This window comes from Aulostomus chinensis, chromosome 11 (assembly GCF_037954235.1).
Source record: "Aulostomus chinensis isolate RoL2024-O1b breed Wild chromosome 11, RoL_Achi_v1.0, whole genome shotgun sequence".
Taxonomy (NCBI): domain Eukaryota; kingdom Metazoa; phylum Chordata; class Actinopteri; order Syngnathiformes; family Aulostomidae; genus Aulostomus; species Aulostomus chinensis.
Window position 1 is genome coordinate 11,002,679 of NC_141330.1, and position 22,506 is coordinate 11,025,184.

At 43.3% G+C, this 22,506-nt stretch overlaps 1 protein-coding gene across 2 annotated transcripts in view; it reads right to left on the reverse strand.

The window, feature by feature from the left end:
* kcnn3 (potassium intermediate/small conductance calcium-activated channel, subfamily N, member 3) overlaps positions 1-22,182 on the reverse strand; it is a 45,257-nt gene extending 23,075 nt beyond the window's left edge. Inside the window, exons 1-3 of one of the 2 annotated variants that reach the window (XM_086218406.1) lie at positions 21,704-22,182; positions 19,938-21,094; positions 7,001-7,096 (exon numbers count right to left, since the gene is read on the reverse strand). In XM_086218406.1, coding sequence (XP_086074532.1) covers positions 7,001-7,096; positions 19,938-21,068 — 1,227 coding nt within the window. In that variant the 5' untranslated portion in view covers positions 21,069-21,094; positions 21,704-22,182. Of the gene's footprint in view, positions 1-7,000; positions 7,097-19,937; positions 21,095-21,696 lie in introns of both variants that reach the window. The other variant, XM_086218405.1, reaches the window with a different exon arrangement.
* Positions 22,183-22,506: the final 324 nt, after the last annotated feature.

Consider the following 22,506-nt stretch of genomic DNA (forward strand, 5'->3'; position numbering starts at 1 on the left):
TGGTTTTCTAACAATTCTAACAATACATGGCAGCGCAAGGCAGAGGACAGAGGGTAGGGGACGAGGAATGGAAAGCAGACAGGACAGAAGGAGGGCAAAACAAGAGAGAACAAAACAAAGTAGGCCAGCGGGAGAGGAGGGCCACAAAAAAAATTGAGAAATGTGTGAAAATGCAAAGATAGGTTGAGGCATCTTAACAGGTGAAGGTGTGAGGTCTGAGAGGACACACTCCACCCTCTAGCATCCTGCTCCACTACCCTACCACCGCCACATCTGTAAGTGTGTGTCACCCTTTTCCCTTCAGACATCCATCCATGCCTCAACTCCTTCCAGTCCCTCTGGCCATTGTACCTTAGTAATCGTGTTAAGTCCCTGATTGCAGATGTCTCTCATCATAGAGCCAGATGCAGCACTGGCCAGCCAAGCCAGACATGCTGGGACAATTTTGCACACACACATCCAGCCAGCCTTGTCAAATGGAGTCCAGACTCTTTAAAAAAAAAAAAAAAAAAAGAAGGTAGGCACAAGCAAATAAGCCTCAAGTCGGTATTTCCCATAGGAGGGAAAAAGACTAAACATCAGTCTGCTACAGAGACGGTTCTAATTAATGAAGGAGATGGTGAAAAGAGCAGGGACAGAAGACTGAAAAGCATGCACGCATACTTTTACACACACCTCTGGGAGATCTTTTGCATGGAAATCCCCCCGAACAGACAGAAAATAACTGGGGCAAGCCAAACACACTCACACAAGCAGGTTCACCCAGATGTATGTGAATATGCAGAGCGTTGAATCTAATTGCAGCTCTGAGGGAACACCCCCGTGGTTGTTTCTACGCAGCCAAGAGAGGCAGAGAGGGGAGGATGGAGGGAGGGTGTCAGGGAAGTGAAAAGGAAGTGTTGGTTCGTGTGAAAGATGAGGCAAGGTTCACGGTTTAGCTGCGTGCATGAGCGATGTTGCCAAATTTGCCACCAGGAAGTCTAAAAACAGCAACTGAGAGTGAAGACAATATTCCAGCAGTGGTGTTTTGAGATGAGGAATTTCCTTCATTTAATGCCAATATGAAAGATGAATTATTCCTTATAAAGGTGAGAAGAAAGTGAGCCACAAATGGCATCCGATAATTCAACATTCCTTGAAAACAAGTGGGTGAAATGCTTCTTGTTTATCGTCTATGTTTTTGACATCACTTGCATTTCCATTACAGTTCTCAGGATGAACGTACATTATGCAGAGAGTGCAGACATCATTAAATGACCATTCAAGCCACAGACATTTCAGGGACTTCATGGTTAAAGGAGACAACACTTTTGGGAAGATTGCTGCTTACTTTATTTCCCTAAAGCCATCTGCCAGCCCGTGAGAGGCTGTGAGTGCCAAGCTGGTGTCTTCTTGATCAATCGTCTGCTTCTAAAATCCTCCAAATCAACTGTATAAAACTGCTCACTAATGGTTAAAGTGCACTAATGGACTGGGGGAAATATTGCTTTCTCACACACATGTTAACTCTCTATTTGATTCATTTGAACAACAATTGGATTTTCTGCCTTTCAAGTCTGGATTTCTTGAAGGTTTATGGACTAAAATGAATCGTTTGACTCAAGAGTATGGTGTTTCTTTTTGCTGGGTTTGTAAAAGTTATTGTGTGTGTGTGTGTGTGTGTGTGTGTGTGTGTGTGTGTGCGGGTGCGCGTGTGTACTCAAAACAGGAGACACATGAGTGGTGACTCATCTTTCTAATGGGGACAAAAAGCAAGTCCCTGTATCTAAATATTTAAATTACATTTTACGGTGAACACTTGGTGTGCAGGTTGAAGCAATACTTCATCCCAAACATGTATTTTGTACAGTTTTGCGGTTGTTCGAGCCATGTAGCGCTATTAGCTTCAAGGTAAATCGACGTGGCTGACTCTCTCTGCAATCTGTAGTCAGAATGAAGTGATGCAGGGGCCTATTTGCAGGCTTATTCATGAGTACTTGAAAGACAAAATCCACTTTTTGGGTGACAATATACTTTACTATAATTAGGAGTTCGACAAGTGGTGGTTATGATTATATTAAAATTGTATTATACTGGTATTATATAATTGGGTATTAAAATTCAACGTACTACCACTTGAAGTGTTGAAGTGGAGTGAGTGTGTGGCCTTATTCAATTGATGTGCATATGTGTTTGTCACAAATACACACACACACACATGCACACACATATACTGTATACATACCGACGTCCCTACGACATGTAAGCTTCCTAAATAAGCCTGTTTTTTTGCATTTATTAATCATTTATCACATGACCAGTTGGAAACCGCGATCCATACTAATAGCTTTCTTCAGGGCGTTTTTCTTGATTCATCACCGGCTCGTCCGGCGTCAGTCCCATGAACTCAGACTGATGGTGTGTGGTTGCACAGATTAGTCAATCACTCACAACTCTCCACCTGACGTCTGGTTCCTGAACAGGCGCTGTAGCTTAAGTAGGCTGCAACCTCGCGGAGCAGCTGATCTCTTACCTACATGTGTAATTCTTGCTATTTAGAAGTAAATAATGAATTATGTATATACTGCTAATAATAAATTATTGCTTCCTATTTAAATGAATGTAAGGAATTATGTAATCTGACAAACTCTGGAGAATGGCATGGCTGGATTTACTGAATCGTACAAATGAAGAATATTACCGAGATTGCCAGTCAATGTTACTTTCAAAAGTGACTAATTAAATTACAAGATCACTGCGATTCCCATTTGTTACATTACAGCATTATTTACTGATAAAAGTAACATGTTAGGGTACTTTTGGATTTCCAAACATTTGAAGGTCTTTACACTCCTCCCATATGCTGATAACCTACGGGGTTTTCAAAGTCTGAGAGCTTTGAATCAGAAGCCACTCAAGGACCAAAAAAAAGTTGGAACAATGACAGACAACTAAACATATGGGAAGAATCTCACAGTAGAACAATTTAGAGAAGTTCATTTGTGCTAGTTTATACACATTATTGAAAATTAAAGTAAAATCAGTGCATTTGTCTGGATTCTTGCTGCAGCCTACTGGACTCCAAGGATACAAACCCGGGAGTGTCAATGAGGCTCGGCTGACTGAACACAACAAAAACCTGCCATGTTCTCACTCGAAGTAAAACATTCCTTGTGTCACCTCCCTGTCACTTTACACAGTAACGCTAGCAAAAAAGAGAAACACACCTCAGCTTCGTGTTCCTGCATGTCGGAGTTTGTTCCCAGTTACTTTAATCAGAGAACAATTATGTCTCTTCTTCTAGCGAGCTCATCACGGAGAAACAGTTAATAAGAACCTAAATTCTCTTTTGATGTCAAGTGAATGAAAGGGAGAGATTTGCAATCTGTGATGATTACTGATGAATCAATCTGTAGTCTAGATTGATAGTTTTTCCTTGTTTCATGCTGAGCACATTTGGTTCAGCCTGTCCTCCGACAGATTAGAAGAGACAGCGAAGATGGAGGGAGAGGAGGAGGAAGAGAGAAATGTCCAACAGAGGAGAGCCGAGGGGAGAGATGAGAGAGAGGAATATGGCAGTGAAACAGTGTGAAAAGGGGACAAGATAAAAGGGTGAAAAAAAGACTGCGAGGGTTTTTTAGAAGGCGAGAAAATGAGGCGAGTGTTAAAGTACAACAGGAAAAGGGTGAATAGGTGAGAAGTTGAATGCTGAGTAACAAGTGAGGAGACGAGTCAGGATGAAAGGACAAGAAACCCAACAACAAAATTGAATTGAAGCTCAGTGGAGGAGAAGGGAGACAGATCTAATCTGATAATGACGGAGAAGCAGATGGAGAAAGAAAGAAAGGAAGAAAGAAAGAAAGAAAGAAAGAAAGAAAGAAAGAAGAGCACTGATGGCGGTAAACAAAAAGTGGGGAAAGATGAAAGCAGGAGGAGAGAGAGTGAGGGGGAGAGAGAGAAGGAGAGAGACAGAATGAGAGAGGGAGAAGGAGAGAGAGAGGTGGTATGAATGCCAGCTAAACCTTATAACATCACTCTGATCTCGAGCATCTCTGCCTCTCAAACCCTCTGCACAAATGTGTATTAATATTTGTGTGTATGTGTGTGTGCGTGCGTGTGTGCGCGTGTGTGTGCGTGTGTGTGTGTGCGCGTGTGTGTGTAATATCCTGTTACGTTCTGGGCAAAAACTCTCCAGCAGAATGTGTCATAATCTGAGACTGAGATCTTTATTGAACAATGCCTTTCATTTTGCACACATGACTTCCATGGTGTGTGTGTGTGTGTGTGTGTGTGTGTGTGTGTGTGTGTGTGTGTGTGTATGTGTATGTGTATGTGAGTGTGTGTGTGTGTGTGTGTGTGTTGGTTTCACAATAAAAAGCGGTGACAAACTGACACTTGCGATGCTGCTTATGCAGGGAAGCAAATGAGCTCAGTGCGTTAGGGTGTATTGAATGGTTCAGTTAATATGCATGTTTGAAAGACATCCAGGTGAACGCTCTCAGGGGTAGCCGACAGCTCACATACGCAACACTCTAATGCCACAACAACACTCCAGGATTTCACACATCCCTTTTAGCCAAGAAGTGGCTCAAGCATGCAAAACCCCAGAAATAAAAAATGGACATGCATTTCTGTTCATGTGTATGTAGCAACATGTTGTATTAAATTTGGCCAGGCTTGTCCATGGCAGGTTAGCGTCCCTTGAAATATTCCATGCACACACAAAAGAACAAAAGAAGAGAAAAACAAAAATGGTTCTGGAACAAAGTAGAGATTTCTTTGAGAGGAGTCGCATCAGCATCAGCATCAGCATCAGCATCAGCATCAGCATCAGCATCAGCATCAGCAGAGATACCCCCCCCCCCCAAGAATCTTTTAGTTTATGATACTTAAAAAAAGATACAATGAGTTATAGGGTTGCTTCAGGTTTTAAACAGCATTTACTGCACAGAAATGAAGAAAAAAAAACAATTCAGAATATGAGGACAGAATTATCAAAATCCATTCTTATAACTTCCTCCCAACTGGCAAAAAAAGAAAGATATTTGTAAACTGCAACGTCTAATATTTCACATGGACTCGCTAATATCCTGTCAGTGTCCTAGAGCGTTCTCTACAGTTTGATCCAGATCACCTCCAAAAGTTCATTATTTGCTCCTTCTAATACAACACATCAAATGTCATCTGTTTAGTTTTTGCGATATCCTGCTAGCAAACTAATGAATGAATAAAATAATCAAATGATCCGACAGGATATGAATAAGCTCAAAACTTGATGACTACATGTTTGAAAATAAGGGAAAAATATAAATGTACAAGTCTCCATTATAGTTTACGGACCAACTTCTTAGTTCCGCTTATTGTAGTTTGCCTGTAGTTGTTTTTGTTCTTCGCTTTGCTCTGATTTGATTTGATTTGATACATTTGCTAAACGGTTTAATCATCAGACCACAACGCCTTATTACCTGATGTGTTTGGAGGAGTAAAAGGCTCATTATTGATACAAAATACAGTCAAAACTAAGAAGAAAAAAAAAAGGTAATTTCTTGCAATAATTTTTCATCTTTCAGCTGCTTTGGGCTGAAACACCAGTACAGGAGCATTGTGGGTTAAATCTCAACATCATCCCCTCTCACCCCCCATCACCTAGGTTTGCATCACACCCATACCTTCAGAGCACCCTTCCCCAAACTTCATTAAATCAAACAGAATTATTTCTCAAAGAGATTAACCAAAGACCTTATTTTATTTCTCTGGCTCTGTCCGCGTAGCTGTAGCTACTGTACTCCCGATCTCTACTTCTATCAGTATGAGCGCTGGCGTCTCGTGCAGCAGCCGCGGAGAGCGTGGGTGGATGACTGACTCCATATGTGGATGTGACATCAAACTTGTGAGGGTTCTCAATGAACGCATGTGTGCACATGCACTGATTGTGCTCTTTGTTGTTGTGAATTTCAGTGCACACCGGCTGCCCATTAAAGACTCATTACCAGTCTATCAGTCCCGGCGTATGACAGTGAATAAGTAACTGCCATCTAGCTATTGATCTGGACAGAAAAAAGCCTCAACCTCACATCAGAATTCCCATCACAGACCTGCTGCAACTATAAGAGACATTTCCAAAATAATCCCAGCTATGATGTAATCAAAGAAGAAGTTCCAACATTAAACTGAGGTCAGATGGACGACTGTGGCACCGTGGTTTAACTAGCAGGAGTAATAGCTGGTGTGGGGGCACTCGTTGGGTCTGATTCCTGCAAGGCTCCCATAAACAGTCAATGTGCGTCGATTGCAAATGGCTTCAGATGAAAAGCCCGGCTAAATGACCATGCAACTATTATATTAGTGAAATGACAAACAGCAAAACGGATATCGTGAAGCGTGAAAGCATTCCTGATTGATTGTTTCAGCCCCTCAAGAGGTGTGTGTATGTTTGTGTATGCGCATATATTGAATGATGGGGCTGTTATTAGCTGCATGCGTGTTTAAGATTCTGTGTGTATCCACTGCTCAAAACCCACGCAGACGGTTTCGTCAATTCTCCTAAGACTCTCATTAATGCCATTAATTGGCTGGAGATGACACACACCTGGGTCCTGCAATATCAGGAGCCGGGACGACAACGTCATGTTCATACTATGAACAGAGCTCTTTAGCTCTATAGAGCTCAAGACTGTCAGTAGCCTCGACATTGCATCTCTAACACTGACAATCTTGAAATGGTCCAACTCACATCTTCACTCTTAACAGTTTTTGCACAGATTAGTTATTAAGATTTTAATTAGTGAGATTTTCATTTGCTGGTAGGCAGATTTTCTCTGGATAAAGCCAGACTAGCAGCTTCAACTCTTTATGCTAAGCTACGCTAATCGCCTCCTGGCTCAAGCTCCATACTTATCTCACACAAATGAATGATATAAATTCAATCGTCTCCGTCTCTCTTATCAAACTTCTCCTTTGTGTTTTAATGTAACGTCTGCTAAAATATGTGTAAACCAAAGTAAATGTTGATGGGTTTTACCTGAACTTCCCGTGCATGATAAGCTATGATGAGGCCCAGCAGTATAACCGTCGACAGGCTGATCAGACACTTCAGGGCCAGAGAATACATGGAGCTCTGCAGAGAAAGACAGAAAACATGACATTACAACCTTTTTTCGGATTATAAGAAGAATTCAAATAAGCAAAAAGAAGAGAACAATTAAAAGAACCCAACTCCGGGTTGCGAGTTACTCCGCTAAGTAAGGTGTACCACAGCAGCAGCAGCATAGGCAACAAAAACCAACATTTACTGAACAGACTTCAAAGGCTGAGCAGAATTATTTCAACCATCAATTTGACTCTGCAGTAGAGCTTTGAATCTTCTGCTTGTCTGGTTTCATAGGGCTTATAATCAATGCACTGGGGAACTTCCAATCAATACAACTCATAGCACTTCAGTGGCTTCTTTAACCCCCTCACCTCACACACTCAGAGCACGGCAAAACACACTAGAGCTCGCGAGACACGCAAAAACACACACACAAACACACAATCTCATCTGCGTTATCCAAATGGAATATACACAAGAGTAGTGATGCAGAGTAATGATGTATAATTTCTAGAGTTTCCCTGGTGAGTTGCAGCGTCGTGTTTAAAATACAAAATGAAGTCAAGTGTCAAAACGCCACTGCACTCATTCGCATTATGTGTGAAATGCGATTCCTCTAATTAGGACGTGCGGAGCACTAACTGCATACCTGTTGTACTAACTTTAAATTCAGCATCAGGACACGTCTATCACAGTTAAAGCGCAGGTAACACAGCAGCATTACTTGAGCATGAGTGGAACTAAAAAAAACAAAACACGAATGATTCAAGCTCCGTTTCTTTCTCTCTGTGGTGAGAGGCCACGGCATACGTGCATCCTGACGCACGAACCTCATTACACTTCTCCTTCACTCTTCTGCTGCTTTACTTTCGCCTCGTCATACTGTTGTCATACAGACGGATATTTTATACAACACAACAGTACATTTTACTGCTTGTTCTTCTAACACAGAATGCTTGATGTGAAGTTAAAGGAAGAACACGAAATACTAACACCTCTGGTTCAGTGGAATTCATGAAAGAGCCACGTCAGGTAATGCAATATTTTACATACCTGTGCAATACCGAACACTTGGTATATTTAATCCGCTGTGGTAAATTTACATATTTACACATGTCTATCTTTTTTGTATTCCCCCCCCCCCCCCTTTATACTGCTGGTGCACTTATATATTACTGTGTATGAATCAATGTTTCAAACTTGATGCTCCATCCATCTCATCTTATCTCATCTTATTTTATCAATGAGAAACTTGGGGGGGGGGGGGGAGGCCTTAAAAAGATTTATTCCTTTGCATGATTTTTATCAGATTTGTGAAGCTCGATGTGGTGTTGTGTAAAACCCAGTTGGTGTGTAACTGCTTGCACATGCACAAGCCTCACGTCCACTCCCACCAGCAGCCCTCAATGAACCGCTGTAGCTGTTCATTCATTGTTTCAGACGCGATAACCTCAAGGACAGCAAAGGAAGAAAATAATAAATCACCACACTCATGCTTTCCCTGACTGTGACACTGGAATGATGGTGACAGAATTTGAGAGGAGGAGGAGGAGGAGGAGGAGGAGAAGGAAGAGGAGGAGTGCTATTTTGTTTTGCGGTCTCAGCAGCAGTAACCCTGACAACAAGAAATGTGTTCAGAGGCAAAAAGTGATTAAAGCAATCAATTCAGTTACCGCTGAAGTCTGAACTATGAAGCAGTCTGCTGGCCACAGAAATTTAAAAAAAAAAAAAAAATCACTACATGTCGCTTTTGAGGCCAGGAGATACAGTAGAACTTCTCTAAATGTTTTTATTTCTAGGTTGCGAGACAGAACTTTTCCCTCTCATTTGATCAATTTAGAGGCCGCAACATAACCTGTTCAAAAAAACACAATAAACCGAGGGAAGATGATATATCTCCCAGCCACTAAAAAAAAATAAATAGACTTTAAGAAAGAGACGAAGAAGTGCATCAGCATGCGAGCCACAGGTGGGTTAGAGGTGAACGTCACCCCTCTCCAAAACACCTGGCAAAGCCTGTCAACACACACAGCCTTCACGCATGAATCCGACTATTTATAGTGCTCACAACAACACAATGTTGATCATGCAATTCAATTCACCATTTAAGTGGTATTACTGTGTCTATTATGTATTTAAATGGACCCAGGTGTCTGAAAATGAAGAGGAACATAAAGTATCTGTGACATTGTGTATGTAAATTAAATAAACATGCCCCCACTTGGAATATTGAAACACTGTTGAAACGATAATATTGTGTAAGCTCTCAGTGTATTTTCTGCCAACTCTTCATCAGAATACGAAAACTCAAAATGTGCCCGTGGTGTGGGTGTGGTATGTTCTTTATCTACAAATTCATATTTCTATGTAGAGGCTAGCTTATGCATATTTTGATACATTGCATTAGACTGCTGGGTTACAATTCAGAGTCAGGGGAGAGGAAATACTCCAGTATTTATACTCCAGGAGATCCATGTGTCAGTACTAAAGGAGATCAGGCCTGAGGTCTTATGGGAGAGTTTAAAGAATTCAGCACATGCCAGAATGAACGAATGTTTGACCGTATATGGAACATTGCCGGTGAATCTGAAAACCTCCACTGGCTTGGAAAGTCTTCGTTGTAAGTGAAGCATAAAGCAATAGAGGCCTTATCGATGTAGAACTACTCCTTGATGGAAGGGCGTTCTGGTCCTGTTTGGATCCGGTTACTTCCTACTCACTTCAGTGAGGGAAGGATTCAGCCGCCACAACTACACTGTACTCCTCATGACGTCACGGGCTGCGATTGAAGAAGGAGCAACAGTGAGGAGAGCAAAGAGGTTCAGATGGACCGGACTGAGGACTGTCCACCCAAATCCAGATGGAGCACCAGAAGGGCCGGTGAATACTAGGGGAACACAAGGGTTTAACTAAGTTCTGTTAAGTTGAAGTCCAATTCTGTTTCTTCTTTTTTTTTTCTTTCAAATATTAGCAATCTGAGCAAAGACTGAACAAACTAATTTTGACCCAGCCAACATGGCTGTTCATATCTGGAGCCCAAAGATCTCACTGAAGGTTACAGCAGATATGCATATAAGTTCTAGCCCTTTTTTAAACATTGATTTTTAAAGAGACACTCAAGCTGTTATGATTACTAATTAAGCTTTAAAGGTCGTCTTTAATAGAAGAAAGTCATTCCTCCAACCAGACACAAGAGACACGGAGCTCGATAATATCTGACCTCCTGCCAGCCACTAGAAAAGATCCCTGCTGTTTAGGGGGAGCAGGAAGTTTTGGGGGGTGGTACCCAGACTGTTAGGACTGCTGCAGAGTAGCTGAACTTCGGAAAAGGAAGGCCCCCTACCCCCTCCCTCTGGTACTAATCGAATGCTGCTCTGGAAGATCAAACAGTTGATATGACGTAACAACTGATTTCTGAGAGGTTAGAGGATGAAAGCCACCTTGATCCACAATAGAGGCAATCTTTCAGTTCGGGAAGGAATGTCAAAATCAAGCTTGATGCTGAAAGATCCCACTCTCTTCCATACAGTGAGGCAAGAGAGTTAATGATTGGATCAGTTGGCCCACAGCTAAAGCCCAGGTCTTTGTATCAAGACTGAAAATGTCAGACCAGCGTTTCCATGCTCGGTGATGCACACACAACCCATGACTAGAGCCACAAGGACAAGAGGAGGCAGGCTGAAGAGCCTCTGGAGTGTGTGGATTGATGGCAGCTGAGAAGGGGGTTCACTTCAGGTAGGTGTGTGTGAGTCCTCCTCTGCCACGAGACAAACACACTCAATACTCACCCATTATTATGACCTGGGAAAATTTCATAAAGGCCATATTAAATAACTTGTCAGTGCGGATGTTTACACACAGGCAAGCATATGGCCAAGGTTATTTTTCTTTTCTTTGTTTAAATGTTAAACACCTATTTACCTCATTTACTGGCTGTGTGGGCCTAATCCTGGTCTGTGCAGGTGTTTAATTGAACTTATTCCAAAAGATATTCACGCTTGTCGAATATTTTAGCACTAATAGATGCTGCATACAGATTAACGTCAGGAGGAAACAGTCAAAGAGACCAGACACACAGATTTACTCATTTCTTTAGGCTTAGGAATTAAACTAGTTTCATTTAGTCAGAATTGTAGAATTGTAGGGTATAATAAAGTGAAGATTAAGGAAAATGTCTTCTTATAAAAACCTACCCACTGCAGCTCCGTCAGGATGTGGTTGTGTGGTAGTTTACACTTTAAAAAATGTTAAAAAAAAACAACCTAAAAATAAAATCAAAAAACAAAAACCCTTGTAACCCTTCAAACCTAAAAAATATTATTTCATGGGAAATGTAAATGTTATGAAAGCCACTTTTTATTCAGGATGTTGAATCCACCAACAAGTGCAAACTATAGTGGATGAGCCAGAAAACGCTTGCAAACTTTACATCAAGCAAGAATGGCAAAATTAAATTAAATCAGTAATATTCACTGCTTAATGAATCATGTGTTGAGAAGAAAATCTAGGTGTGCATATGTGTGTGTATAAGGTTGTATCTGACACTTATATTTAACGTACCATGAGGAAACTTTGGTTGATTAACAAAACCCTTAGAGCTTAGCAGGCAGTTATCTTCACTTTATTAGAAGCTACAACCGTGACTGCTACCTAAATGTTCCTGTGCATCTACTGGACGACTCAATTTCACTCCACAAAATGTAATAAATGAAGAAACTTTTCAACCACGGTCACATGATGAACACTGATTTAAAGGCTGCAGCTTCTCAGATTGCATGTTTGGGGCGTAATGTTTTGGCTGTTCAATAGTCATTGTCCAACACACTCTTAATCTTCGAGGGTGCTCTTAGTTTAAACACGTAACAAACAGCCTTTTCCTCACAGTGTTATTAAGCAGAATCTTCATTGCATTTGAGGTTCATGAATATATATTGCAAGTCAGCGTCCTGGAAAATAGAGTGCGTTAGTGTGTCTATTTAGGGTTTCTGTAGATGCTTCATGGCCTTAATAGTGTAAATTTAACATCAGACAACCACACACTCACACTCGAACACACACACACACACACACACACACACACACACACACACACACACACAAAATCTAGTTAGTTAATCCTCAACAACACCCTGCACTGCTGAATATTCACTATCTGAGTTGATTGAATATGAAACCGGCTTTTACATTTATACTACACACACACACACACACACACACGCACGCGCGCTCGCATGTGACTGCATGCACACACATTCACGTTTACTTAAGTCACTTTAAAAAAAATTACCCTACAAAACACACACACACACACACACACACACACACACACACACACACACACACGTATGCGACTAATGTTAAGCGGCTGTTGTTCATATTGGTGTGGTTATGGGCCACAGCACAAAATACCATCTTGATTTGGCTTTGCACTGATTTCTATCAGCTTGCCCAAAGCTCTGCTTGTCTTCTGGTCTTTATTTGCTGGCACTCTCCTTTTCTGTCTCAGTCTGTCTCTCTCTCTCTCTCTCTCTCTCTCTCTCTCTCTCCTGCTAACATCTCATTTGTACTCACTGAAGCAAACTAGGTGCAAAGGAAGCTTGCATTGTTGTACTAATGAGGAAAATGCAGAGTTGGAATTCTGCAGCATATCTGTGTAAACACACAGTCACACTGGTGTCTGTGCTGAAATGTGATTTACTTGAGGTTACTTCCTCTCTGACTTTCTCACTCTTAGCTCCAGAGCTCCAGAGTAGCCCCAGAGAGAGAGAGAGAAATATTTAGAGGCCACGCTGGGCAGATAATCGTACATTATTCAAAATCAAGATGAGCTGAGATAATTGTAATTGAGATGAGGATGAACAATTAATCAATATGGTATTAGCAAAAGGCAGAATGTGTCAAAATAAAGTACTGTGGTGCTGCAGAGATATCCCAGGATATAAATCATATTCTCAGAAAACACGTGTTTGGCAGAGATCCCCATAAAAATCGATAACCACACATCATTTTACTATAGTTTTCAACTGAAATGTAAATAATGACACAAGAATATAGTTCAATGAATGTCCAATATTATGTGAATTACTGTGCAATTGCAAAATCTGCTGGAATAATAATTCGATTTTTTTTTCCAAGTACAAAACACCAGCTTTTTTTTCCCACCCCGCTTTCAAAGACCTGACTTTTACCTGATCAGAAAAATACAGATACAACTTTTATGTAACAGTTAATTTGGCTTTTATGTATCATAGTTTTCTTCATAAGGATGAGAAACATGAAAAGTTGAGAGGACCGCCCACGTCCTTCAGCAACATGAAGATGTGGGGAGTGCAGAGAGAGAGAGAGAGAGAGAGAGAGAGAGAGAGAGAGAGAGAGAGAAAACACACTGTTTATTTCAGGAAACTTGATTCAGGACACAGTATCTGTTGAGCTTGTCCTTGGTCCCTGAGCCCAAGGGTGTACACTGCTGTGCCAGGATGCTAGGGGTGCAAGCTAGCATAGTTGCTAACCTGTCCAAGCTCTCAGTTCTGTCCGGATCATCTTTCACTCACTGGACATTCAAATGGACCATGTCAGACATCAGAAGGTGTCAGTAAGTAACAAAGTACAAATTGATGAGAGAACCTGAACAGCTTCAAATAAGGAACATCTCAAGAGGATGGTGAGAACAACAGGGAACATCCTGGGTTCCTTCCTCAGCAGAGCCTCAGCTTTCCCTCCTACCATCAGGAAGAGGTTCAGGAGTATCAATACCAGAACCACCAAGCTTTTTAACAGCTTCAGACCATTAGGTTTATGAGCACTCTGGTATCCTCGCTGAACCATTAACCCACCCTGTTGTATGAGACTCCAGTGGTGCTCTTTGTCCTGGTAAATGCTGCCATACAAGTATTATGAATGTTACTGGACTGCGAATGTGTATAAGTGCAGTACTGTCACCCAAGATGAATGGCCCCACAATACCTACGGCTATGCTTGTATTAAGGAAAAAGTCACCGTATACCACAGACTGGAGGTAGACGTGCCAGTACTATGAGTACAGGCCCATTTTGAGAACTGCTCTTAAGGATCCTAAACATTTGATTAGTAATATTTGACATTTTTGTGCATCAAGCATTTAAGTCACTACTGGAATGAGGGAGGAGTTGTGAAATCAGACTACAAGAGCAGTAAAGCAGGAGGTTATTGTAGGTACAACCCTGAAAAGTAGCCATAGTACTTGTTGGAGAAAAATACGGTAAATGTTTTTGCTGTTAAATGTTTTACTGTTTAATTGTTTGTATGTAAATGTGTTTAGTTCCTGCTTTTTCTTGTCCAGCTGCGTATGTGTGTGATCAGTGTGTATTGATCAATGACTTGGTGGACAGCATGCAAAGATAATGAGCTTTTTCAGCCTCTTCAGTGAGCAGTCAGCCAAACACACACACACACACACACACACACACACACACACACACACACACACACACACACACACAGAGGTTGTATCTAGATGAGGTTTTCCCCACTTGTACCACCTCAACCTTATTGACACTGATGTGAGAGCAAGTACACGTCGCTTAACAACAAATTACTCTCATAGTGATAAGACGCTCACTACATGTGTTGGTAATGAATATGAATGTGCGTGTGTCTTTGTGTGTGTGTGTTTGTGCAAGTGTGTTGTAATGAGCTAGTCTTGGGGGTCTCTCCCTGTCAGAACGATGCCTTCCTGCAATCAGTCTCCAGGGAAACAGGCAGTAGGCAGAGGAGTGACTGTCACCTTACCGGGATAAACACACACACACACACACACACACACACACACACACACACACACACACACACACACACACACACACACACACACACACAGTTATGTTTCCATTACTTCAGAGGACATTACAGATATTTCCCAGAGACTTATTCAACCCCACACCACCTGTTGCATTGCCAAAACCCTCACCCTGATCTCCACCTTATCTTATCTTAACCTCACAAGTCCTCATCCTAAAATGTAACACTTGACATCATCAGGGACTTGCTTTTAGTCCCCAGAAGGGACACCCCCCACAGAGTGACTGTGTAAACACATTTATGTCCCCACAGCATGAGAAATACCTAGTTCACACACACTCTACTGCACATTGACACACACCATTACGGCCCTACACACTCAATTAAATTCAGACAAAGGGAAAGGTGAACACACACACACAGACACACACACAACACACACTTGTACACACACACAAGCTATCAGGTGCATTCGTGAGAACTAACATGACAGAGCTGAACACATTGAGACATAAAGACACACACACACTCTACGCTAACGCTAACTGTGCATACACAGAGGAGACAACACATACTCTGTGACGTGAATGTTTACGTTACCAGCGGGTGATGCAAGCTCTAACGCACCCATGTGTATAGAACATACTCACACACATGTAGAGAGAGAGAGATAGCAAGAGAGAGAGGGAGGGAAGGGGGTGCCTTATTACACTAAGAGAAATTAGCATATTTGTACCTGTTAGTTGCATGACCTATGGGAACTAGTGTCCCTTAGAAGCCTGTGATCTAGAAGATGAAGGCAGCGTGGAGCGGCGGAAAAGAGTAGGATGAGAATGAGAGAGAAGGAGGGGTAGAGTGGTGCAGAAGTGCTGAGATGGCTGATGGCTCCTTCAGAGAATATGGAGGCAATTGGTGAGTTTAATTCCCCAATGATCCCCCCATGTTCTTTCTGAAAAAGAGCACCCATCTACTGTAAGTGGCCGAGCATAGAAAGGTCAGGAAAGGTCGTCTAGTAAATGTCTGCAAGAAATGTCATGGATAAGCGGGTGGGGGAGGAAGAGAAGTAAGTAAGTGTGCTGAGATGGCAATGACCCCCTTGGGGAAATGGAGTCATATTTAAAACTCAGGGGAAGAACATAAACACACCCTGTTAGTGAGAGAATGGAAGAGAGGAAGGAGAGGGAGTCTGCTGCTAATCTGTGACATCATCGATCCTGTTGGTGAGAAACAGACAATAAGGGGGTGCATGCTCACTCATGATAAGCCACCATTCTGCCTCTCACACCCTCAACGGCCATCTGTATGTCGAGGCGTCAAGTGTGCGTATTGACAGGTGAGGGTGACAACAGCTGTGCATTCCCCCAGAATAGCCATGTTTCATCGCAGGGTTGAAATGTGATGTGGAGCTGAGGCCCGAAGGAGACACGTGGACCAGTGTGAAATGATCTATTGATTTGACAGTGACAGGCCACATGCTAAGGTCCCAGGTGTCCCCAGGTCTAAGTTATTCTCAGATAGAGACACATGTCAGACAGCCCCCTGCCCAACCTTTCGCCTTTAACCTGTTGCTAAGGAAATCAATAATAGAGTCTCATAAAAATGTTTTTGGGAAGAACTGTCCTCTCACTGCCGAAGGGGTCAAGGTCTGGGGTTGGTGACACTGAACCTGTGTAACTGATCATGAAGGATGGCCACAGTAAATGTTATAAATATAGTGTAACAGGTCTCAAGAAAAGTTATGATGACAGTTTGAGGGGTCAGTTTATCTTTTTGTGTGAGAACTCACAATTCTGCCTGAGAGCAAATTAAATTATTTCACATTCATAAATTATTTCATCATCTAGCATTCTCTATGCAAAAGCTATCGAGGCACAACTGATTGGACATTTACAGTACATGAATTTGCTGCAGCTGCCTGGAGGGCTGATTAAACAGTATAGTTTTTCATCCGCAACCACAACTTATCCTTCTGATCTAAGATGTGGCCTTGATCATGGATTTGTTAACTTGACTTAAATGGAGCAGATAATAACTGCGATGAATGGAACATCTTGGCTGAGGCTACATCATGTGCAGACAGGATTTTAAACTTGCAATAATACACACAGTCACACTATGTCCTCCTCTGTCTGCTAACACACACCACTGAACGCACCCCTGTTCAGTGCCATTCTTATTCTTCATCTCTATTTTTGGGAGCAACGCGGAGCAGCTGGACCTGCTGAAAAAGAGTAGCGGGAGTGACCCGAGTACATGCATCAGCAGTATACATGTACAGCTGACAGAACTGCATACATGCTCACATCCTTTTATCAGTAAAGAAACCTGCTCCACGACTTCTTTGTATGACTTTCTATATACATTTAATATAGAATCTCTGAGAAGCTGCATCCATTTTCAATGTGCAAGTTTATAGCTAGGCTTTGTGTGTGTGTGTGTGTGTGTGTGTGTGTGTGTGTGTGTGTGCGCGCGCACGTGCGTGCGTGCGTGCGTGTGCGTGGGGGTGGACAGTGCACGTATGGGTGAGTGATTATCAATAATCGATGGAAGAAATCATTCAAGGCTTCCCTCCGGACTGCTTTAAGGAACTGCATAAAGCTCTTGACGTCTCCCTCTGCCATCTTCTCATTTATCTCGCTTCTCTCTTTCATCTCTATGATCACTATTCATTTTTCACAACGATCAGCAGTCTGCTTAATTATCTAAGTGAGGGCTTGAACTGTCTGATGGAACTCCTGTATCTTTTGGAGTCCAACCAAGTCGGTAATCATAAAGAAAAATACCTTGGTACTCAGCATTTAAAAATTAGCTGCTCTGGAGCATATTGGACTCCCTGGATTTAAAAAAAAAGAAAAGAAAAGTGCAACCTGAGATGATAGTGCGGGGATCAAATTCCATCTTCAACTTCCTGCTTAACTAGATACCTTAATGAGTATAGATTTATCAATATTCAGGAAGCACAGCAAACACAGTGGTCACTGCAGTCAAATTTACAGACGTCCATCAATTCATATTGATAGGCAATACTTCGTGGATCAGATACGGACTGTATTGGTAGTAGCTTAAGAACCTAAATCAGGTTTTTCATTATCGCCTTTCGTTTTTTTCCCCTCCCTCTGCTGCCTTTCATTTCTCACCCAGCCGCTTCTCTCTTCCGATCACACTCCCCCAGTTTGACGCCCACTGGAGGAGCAGAAGAGCAGAGCAGAGGAGAGCAGAGAGAGAGAGAGAGAGAGAGAGAGAGAGAGAGAGATAATAGAAAGAAAGAAAAGCATACAAAGAGAGTTGAAATAGAAAAGAGACAGAGAGGGAGAGAGAAAGAGACCGTAAAGTGTGTTAGGTTGTCTCCTTCAGGGAGAAGAATGGGTCGGCTGAAAGGAAGAAAGAAGCGAGGATGGAATCGAGGGAGAGAAATTCAAACCGTGAATTTTCATTAATAAAAAGGGACAGCCTCCTAAACAATGCTTTTTCATATTGTAATGAGTGCAAAACGCCACCACTGTCGGGGAACAGATTTTTCTAACAGAGAAAGACCAAATGTCAACTAGAGGCAACATACTGGAAAGACAGGCTGAGATCGAAGACACACCCATCTGGCTTATTCTATGAGGATACCTGTAAATCTGTGCACTCACATGTTCCCTCGTCTTCCCTCACATGATCACTGATCCTTATTTGACATGCTGAACGTGTGGAAGTAATTTTTCTGCCTAAATATCTAAAGAAAACCAAACCTCTGTGACACTAGAAGTAGGGATGGAACAAGGACAGAAGTATTTCTGCATCAGGAAGGTGAGCACGCACACACGCACGCACACACACGCCAAACAAATACACACACACACAACAAAAAATAAACACACAACAGCAGCCAGGGGCCAATTCGGCTTATTACACTTCCCATTACACAGACAAATGAGATCCGGGCCTCCTCCTGATAATCTGCCCCCATGTCCTCTGTATCATTGCATTACATCATGCAGAAGCAGTGACTGTCAAGCCTGGTCATTATAGTGCAAAACCCTTCCAACAACATGGGCATGGTGCTGGTCAAACTGGGCGGGAGCATATAGTAATCAATAGTTTTCTAGTGAAAGCTAATTCTAATTATTGGGCCAGTGAGCTGTCAAAAAGAGTCAAAGCTGAACCTGGTCGAAAACACTTACCATCAAATGTGGCTGGTGACCTCTGCTTTTCCTTCTCCCTCTCCCACAACTGTGTCACTCTTTACACAGGTTGATAATTAAATCAAGTCAAATGTATTTAATCAAAGTAATTCCGAGATTGCAGCTAAGCTAAACGGAGAGCAAAAAAGTCATCTCTGCTGCTGGAAGATTACCAAGAGAAATATAGTGTTGCACCTCCAGATCCGAGGAGGACTTTTGGAAGACGGATTGGTCAGAATAAAACCTTTTTAAGTCCTGTACCACCTGAAACACTCAACTGCCTGCTGTTTACTGTCTACCTCCACAGATGGCACGAGCGCCAACAGCGGCTAGGCTAGCATCGCGAACATTAATGCTAGCTTTGTCTTTCAATTATGTACTGCAAGACTGTTTGAAACATTTATCCATATTCGAGAAAGTCTGGCAACATGTTAGGTACCACGGGGAAATATCTTTTCTGACCCATAAGGGAAATGGTGAAAGACCTACTGGGTGCACATTGCTGGAAGACCCTGCATTGTTTAGTGCCTTTTAGCGTTTGAAGGGAGTAGAATCCGGTCCAGAGCCAACCAGAGGGAGGAAGGGACACTACAGATTTTCTTTGGAGTACCCCTTGACCATAACTGTGCATACCACTATGTATGAGCGTAATCGGTTTGGGAATTATGGCATTAAATGTTGAGACATTTGACAGAAACACTGGATCCTGCACTTCTCATCATGCAACTTTACAGTATCACTGGACTGCTTATGCCTTGTACACCCACATGTCTTGCCAACTCCGAACTCTAACACTGTTTCTTGTCTCCAAGCTGGCGATATGAGTATGACATCATCAGGGTTATTTTTCAGGAATTTTCCTAGGTAGTAACTGAGCAATCTGCGCAAATATCCATGGTGTGAACCTTTAAATGTTTTCCCCTCACCTTGGTATACACGCCCCATGACAGCTCCGTCTCAATCACCATGACGACGATGCCAAACATTCCGAAGATGAGGGCATAGTCACTCAACCTCTTCCTCTTCTCAAACAGTGCCCTGCGATGCCCCAGTTTATAGCCAATGTTTTGGTTCTTACGTTTAGGAGCCTTGGATGTGCTGCCCCTGGCCCCGGTGCCCACTGACCCGACCCCTCCCTGACTTCCACCCCTCCCTGTCTGTGCCCGCCGGCTCTCCACCAGTGCGTGGTTCTGGTGGTAGATCGACATCTGGTTGGATGTGGAGTCGGTGATGTCATATCCTGCTCTGGGGTATGGCGAGTCTTCTTTGGATGAGATGACAATCTCTGGAGGGCTCTGAAGTGGGGGTTGATTTGTAGAGGACTGGGTCAGCAAGGAGGTAGGAGGGGCTTCTCGCTGTCGGTCATGCCCCCCAGCAGCCGTTGCCCCAGTAACAGCTGAAACACCACCCTCTTTGGTTTCACTGCTGCTGTCTGATTCGATGAGGTTCCTGCGGGACGCACTGAGGCGGCTCAGTGGCTTCATGACCCCGCCTGTGTACTTACAGGAGCTCATGGCGATCTCCGTGAAAGGGTTACTGTCCCTTCGGTGGACCAAGGGGCTGGCTTGTCTGTGTTTACACCCCCTTTCTCGGTCCCTGTCACGCTCTCTGTCCCTGTCCCTGTCCCTGTCCCTATCCCTGTCCCTGTCCCTCTCCCGCTCCATGGATGGCGAGTGGGAGGAGTAGAAGAGGGCGTTGTAGATTGGGGAGTTGTCCCCGCTCAGGCTGTGCTGTGACCCTAGACAAGAGGACAGCGGGGTGCTGGTGGGATGCAGGGCATTGGGGATGGGTGGGGGCATAGGCTGGGCTCCAGAGGAGGACAGGGGCAACTTGGGAAGTGTTGCCGGTGGCAAGTTGGGCGTGGCAGGGGATGGGGACGGATTGCTGCCATTTAGACGATTTAGGCTTGATCCTCCCATGTGGTTGGAGTGGTTTGATCCTGGCTGGTTGCCAGTGCTGGAGGCGTGGGATATACTGCCCAGGGGAAGGAGGAAACGCTGGTCCTCATCCTCACTCCCTCCAAGCAGAGCCAGGCTCAGAGGTGGGGGAGGCTCCATGGTCACGGCTGTGGCCACGCACCTGTCTAGAGGAACACACAGAAAGAGATGAACTGTAAAGAGACACAGAGGAGGAATAGCAATCATGAAGACAGGGCAGACAGTAGATGAAGGAAGACTGGGGGGATTGTGATGGATAACAGTTAAAACAAAAGACGGGACAAATGAAGTCTAAATGCTGAAGATGTGACAAAGAGGGGCAGCGGAGTGAAGAAAAGTGGCCATAATTGGGGAATATGTTAATCCTTGAGTCACATTTGAGTAAGCTGCCCAGTCAGCCCCTCTCTCGCGCTCTCTCGCTCTCCCTCTATCTGTCTCTCTCTGATTCCCAGTGTCCTTTCCTCTCACAATGCTCCAAGCAATATATGCCATAAAATGTCATCTGTATTACGTGTTGTTCGCCAGGAGGTGCAAATCCTCTGGCTTTACACCATGAAAATGAGATCAGTCTCAAAGACTATGGGATAATAATTCCAGTGGATCTGTTGTAACTGTGTGTGTGGCTCAGTGAACTATTAGGGGGCAGCTTTTGGATGCATTTGATTGATCAAATGTAATAACCTACTTTTAGTATGATATAACCAGACACCTTCCCGGCCCCCTCCTCCCTGTCTGTGTCTCTACCTACCTCCTACCTCTTCTCTCTCAGTCCGTGTCCCCCAGATCGGTTGTGTTGAATCACTGGCTGGATGAAAATAGACCTCCACACTTTTTCTTTTTCATGTTGTCAATGCCATCCCATCATGTTTTTCCTTCGCCTCCTCTCATACAGGTCCCCTCCACAGGTCCTCGCTCGCCTCTCGGAACTGTGCGTCGCCTCACACAGATGTTGCTCCCGTCTCACTTGGTATGATCAGTTTGTTTCCTTCTCAATAATCACTGATCTATCGATGATGCCCATTTCGATCCAGTCAGTTACAATCGCCTCGAGGTGAGTAGTCCATGGTTGAGTGGATTAAATCAGTCAACCTGTGGCTGCACATGCAGAAAATAAATAAATCTGCAGCGACATCAAGCTGAACGCAGAGATGAGCGGTGAAGTCGGTGATTTAATATGTGACTGACTACACCGGTTTCCTCTCAGCCCTCATCTCTCTGTCTTCCCGGATCTGTCTCTCACTCTCTCCTCCAACTTCTCTCCCTCTTTTCTCCGCCTCCCGACCTGCTGTTCCCTCCGATTGGATGGAAGCAGAGACGCGAAATTAGCGCTGAAAACAGGTGGCAGGGCTTGTCAGATGGAGCCTAACACATATCGAATTTATTCTAGAAAAATACTTGTGCATATGTACATGTGTGCGTGTGTGTGTTATTTTACGGAATTGTAACAGGGTTGATGACTACACAGCGCAGGTTGCAGTAGCAGCACAAAACGTGCCACTGGCTTGTTCTGTTGTTCACCTGTTACGCAGGAAGTGGCGAGTCTACAACAGAAACGTAA